The sequence below is a fragment of the Triticum aestivum genome, chromosome 4A (genome assembly GCF_018294505.1).
Source record: "Triticum aestivum cultivar Chinese Spring chromosome 4A, IWGSC CS RefSeq v2.1, whole genome shotgun sequence".
NCBI classification, from domain to species: Eukaryota; Viridiplantae; Streptophyta; class Magnoliopsida; order Poales; family Poaceae; genus Triticum; species Triticum aestivum.
In genome coordinates, this window is record NC_057803.1 from 46,213,081 (window position 1) to 46,217,492 (window position 4,412).

Here is a 4,412-nt window from a genome sequence, read left to right on the forward strand (position 1 = left end):
TGATTAGTGTACGATTGAATCGGGGGCGTCACAATATTCCACCTCGATCATATCGTTATAGTGCTTAGGCGAAGCCCTGCGTCGGTAGAACATCAAGATCGTCACCACGCCGTCGTGCTGACGGAACTCTTCCCCGACGCTTTGCTGGATCGGAGCCCGGGGATCGTCATCGAGCTGTACGTGTGCTAAGAACTCAGAGGTGCCGGAGTAACGGTGCTTGGATCGGTTGGATCGGGAAGAAGACGTACGACTACTTCCTCTACGTTGTGTCAACGCTTCCGTTGCGATCTACAAGGGTACGTAGATCATACTCTTCCCTCGTTGCTATGCATCACTATGATCTTGTGTGTGCGTAGAAAAATTTTAAAATTACTACGTTCCCCAACAGTGACATCCGAGCCTAGGTTTTATGGTTTGATGTTATTTGCACGAGTAGAACACAAGTGAGTTGTGGACGATACAAGTCATACTGCCTACCAGCATGTCATACTTTGGTTCGGCGGTATTGTTGGACGAGACGACCCGGACCAACCTTACGCGTACGCTTACGCGAGACCGGTTCCCTCGACGTGCTTTGCACATAGATGGCTTGCGGGCGACTGTCTCTCCAACTTTAGTTGAACCGAGTGTGGCTACGCCCGGTCCTTGCGAAGGTTAAAACGGAGTCTATTTGACAAACTATCGTTGTGGTTTTGATGCGTAGGTGAGATTGGTTCTTGCTTAAAGCCCGTAGCAGCCACGTAAAACTTGCAACAACAAAGTAGAGGACGTCTAACTTGTTTTTGCAGGGCATGTTGTGATGTGATATGGTCAAGGCATGATGCTAAATTTTATTGTATGAGATGATCATGTTTTGTAACCGAGTTATCGGCAACTGGCAAGAGCCATATGGTTGTCGCTTTATTGTATGCAATGCAATCGCGCTGTAATTGCTTTACTTTATCACTAAGCGGTAGCGATAGTCGTAGAAGTAATAGATGGCGTAACGACAACGATGCTACGATGGAGATCAAGGTGTCGCGCCGGTGACGATGGTGATCACGACGGTGCTTCGAAGATGGAGATCACAAGCACAAGATGATGATGGCCATATCATATCACTTATATTGATTGCATGTGATGTTTATCCTTTATGCATCTTATCTTGCTTTGATTGACGGTAGCATTTTAAGATGATCTCTCACTAATTATCAAGAAGTGTTCTCCTTGAGTATGCACCGTTGCGAAAGTTCTTCGTGCTGAGACACCACGTGATGATCGGGTGTGATATGCTCTACGTTCAAATACAACGGGTGCACGACAAATTCTGTTATCAAAAGGATTAATTAGTTAGCCTTTTATCGTACATGACATCCAAGTTTCCACTACGTGGGACTCCAACGAAAGCAAAAAAGGGCAGAAGGCACAACTACGCAAAGATTATCGCTCTTCCTTTCTCTCATCTCAGTATATAAACATGCAATGCATCCAGCCAAGATCCAACAACACCCCATCCATCTACTTGAAAAGGACGAGAGTTGAGAATGCCGTTCAAGCACCAGCTCCTCCTCTCGACCGCCGTCCTGCTCGTCGCACTTGCCGCAGGGTCGGCCAGCTTCAGGGACCGATGCGTTCCAGGGCGGGAGATCACATACGAGTCGCTTAACGCCCGCCGCGAGTACGCGGTCAGACAAACATGCGGCTACTACCTCTCCGCCGAGAGGCAGAAGAGGCGGTGCTGCGACGAGCTGTCCAAGGTCCCGGAGCTGTGCTGGTGCGAGGTGCTGCGCATCCTCATGGACAGGAGAGTGACTAAGGAGGGCGTGGTCAAGGGCAGCCTCCTTCAGGACATGTCCAGATGCAAAAAGCTGACGAGGGAGTTCATCGCGGGCATCGTCGGCCGGGAGTAGTGCAACTTGGAGACCGTCTTCGGGCGGTACCATTACTGCCCGTCCGAATATCCTGGACCTGAAGTGGTCGTGTAACTTTATAAATAGCTCGAGCGTGAATAAGCCTGTTGCTCGATCCATGGACGAATCGCATATGTGTATCCATGCGCATGTGCGAAAAATATGGCAACAAAGAGCATCCGAGAGGATGATGTTAGTCTTTTGTTAAGGTGTGGAGGTTATACTAGTGCAGAAAAGCTTATGGTGTGTTTGATTGCCGTGCTATTTTTTGTGTTTCCCCAGAGTGTCTCGATTGAGTGTGTATGGGGTAATATAATACAACCTCTAGTCCATGTTGTGCACGTCGTTTGGTTGCCCGCAATGTCACAAGTTACATGAGAGAAGAAACGCCAGCACTGCGTTTGGTTACTTGTTTGTGCTGCCTAGATGCAAAGTTTGGTTGTTTCCTTATGTGTACACTGATGATTACTCTCACCTCTTTTTTGCATGGTGAGCTTATCTTATTGAAAGAGGCTTTCGTCCTACTTTATACATAAAGCAAAGCCCGAACAACATACAAAGGTAGCTCACACGCACACCAACCCTGCTGGGGATTCCAGCTTTACAATATAAGTACAAAGAGGCTAAAAGCCAGAGACCTTATAAACAGAAACCAAGCAACACTCGCTAAACTAAGAACGGGAACAAAAGGAGAGCTCGGGGCACCGCTCCTAAGGAGAATACGAAGCGACGATCCAGGTTGTACAAGGAAGTGGTAGTTTGAAGGAGGAGAGGCAAATAAAATGACATCTCCAAGGAGAAGAACGGTATCCATGAACATCATCGTCGACAAGAACAAGGTCCTGCTAGGCTTTTACCGATGCCCCAATGTAGGATCGAAAGTATGTCTAGAGGGGAATGATTAGACTACTTGACCAAATAAAAATCTAGCCTTTTCCCAATTTTAGTTCTTGGCAGATTTTAGCTATCTTAGCACAAGTCAAGCAATCTCCACACAGTTCAAGCAAGCATGCAAAAGAGTATATGAGCAGCAGAAAGTAAAGCATGCAACTTGCAAGAATGTAAAGGGAAGGGTTTGGAGGATTCAAACACAATTGGAGACACAGATATTTTTGTCGTGGTTCCGATAGGTGGTGCTATCGTACATCCACGTTGATGGAGACTTCAACCCACGGAGGGTAACGGTTGCGCGAGTCCACGGAGGGCTCCACCCATGAAGGGTCCACGAAGAGGCAACCTTGTCTATTCCATCACGGCCATCGCCCACGAAGGACTTGCCTCACTAGCGGTAGATCTTCACGAAGTAGGTGATCTCCTTGCACTTACAAACTCCTTGGTTCAACTCCACAATCTTGTCGGAGGCTCCCAAGTGACACCTAGCCAATCTAGGAGACACCACTCTCCAAGAAGTAACAAATGGTGTGTTGATGATGAACTCCTTGCTCTTGTGCTTCAAATGATAGTCTCCCCAACACTCAACTCTCTCTCACAGGATTTGGATTTGGTGGAAAGAAGATTTGAGTGGAAAGCAACTTGGGGAAGGCTAGAGATCAAGATTCATATGATTAGAATGGAATATCTTGACCTCAACACAAGTGTAGGTGGTTCTCTCTCAGAAAATGTATATTGAAAGTGTAGGTATGTTCTGATGGCTCTCTCCATGAATGAAGAGTGGGTGGAGGGGTATATATAGCCTCCACACAGAATCTAACCGTTACACACAATTTGCCAAACTCGGTGGGACCGAATGGTTAAACTCGGTCGGACCGATTCAGCAAACCTAGTGACCGTTAGGATTTTCGGTGGGACTGAGATGCAACTCGGTAGGACCGATATGGTTAGGGTTAGGGCATAACGTAATCTCGGTATGACCGATTACACAAACTTGGTGGGACCGATTTTGGTAATAAGCTAACCAGAGAGTTGGTCAGGTAAACTCGGTGGGACCGATTCGCTCATCTCGGTGAGACCGAAATGTTACAAAAAGGAAACAAAGAGTTTACATTGCAATCTCGGTGGGACCGATCGCTCATCTCGGTAAGACCGAAACGTTACGAAAGGGAAACAGATAGATTACAATCCCATCTCAGTGAGACCGATATCCCTATTGGTAAGACCGATTTGCCTAGGGTTTGTGGCAGTGGCTATGACATTTAAAACTCGGTGGCGCCAGATAGAAAGAATCGGTGGGGCCGAGTTTGACTTTTGGTTTAGGTCATATGTGGATGTGGGAAGGTAGTTGAGGGTTTTGGAGCATATCACTAAGCATTTTGAGCAAGCAAGCCATTAAGCAACACCTCATCCCTACTTGATAGTATTGGTTTTTCCTATAGACTCAATGTGATCTTGGATCACTAAAATATAAAATGTAGAGTCTTGAGCTTCAAGCTTGAGCCAAACTTTTTGTCCTTAGAATTTTGAGGGATTCACTTTCCTCATCTATGCTATGCCATTCATTGAGCTTTTCCTGAAATATTAATCTTGGAATGATGTTAGCTTAATGAGCTATATGTTGTTAGGAAT

At 46.4% G+C, this 4,412-nt stretch overlaps 1 protein-coding gene across 1 annotated transcript; it reads left to right on the forward strand.

Annotated features, from left to right (window-relative positions):
• The first annotated feature begins 1,493 nt into the window (after window positions 1-1,493).
• On the forward strand, window positions 1,494-2,121 carry LOC100125698 (trypsin/alpha-amylase inhibitor CMX1/CMX3-like). The gene is given in 1 exon segment (NM_001405092.1): window positions 1,494-2,121. A coding segment is annotated over 1 exon segment (366 nt). The 5' UTR covers window positions 1,494-1,523; the 3' UTR covers window positions 1,890-2,121.
• The last annotated feature ends 2,291 nt before the right edge of the window (window positions 2,122-4,412 follow it).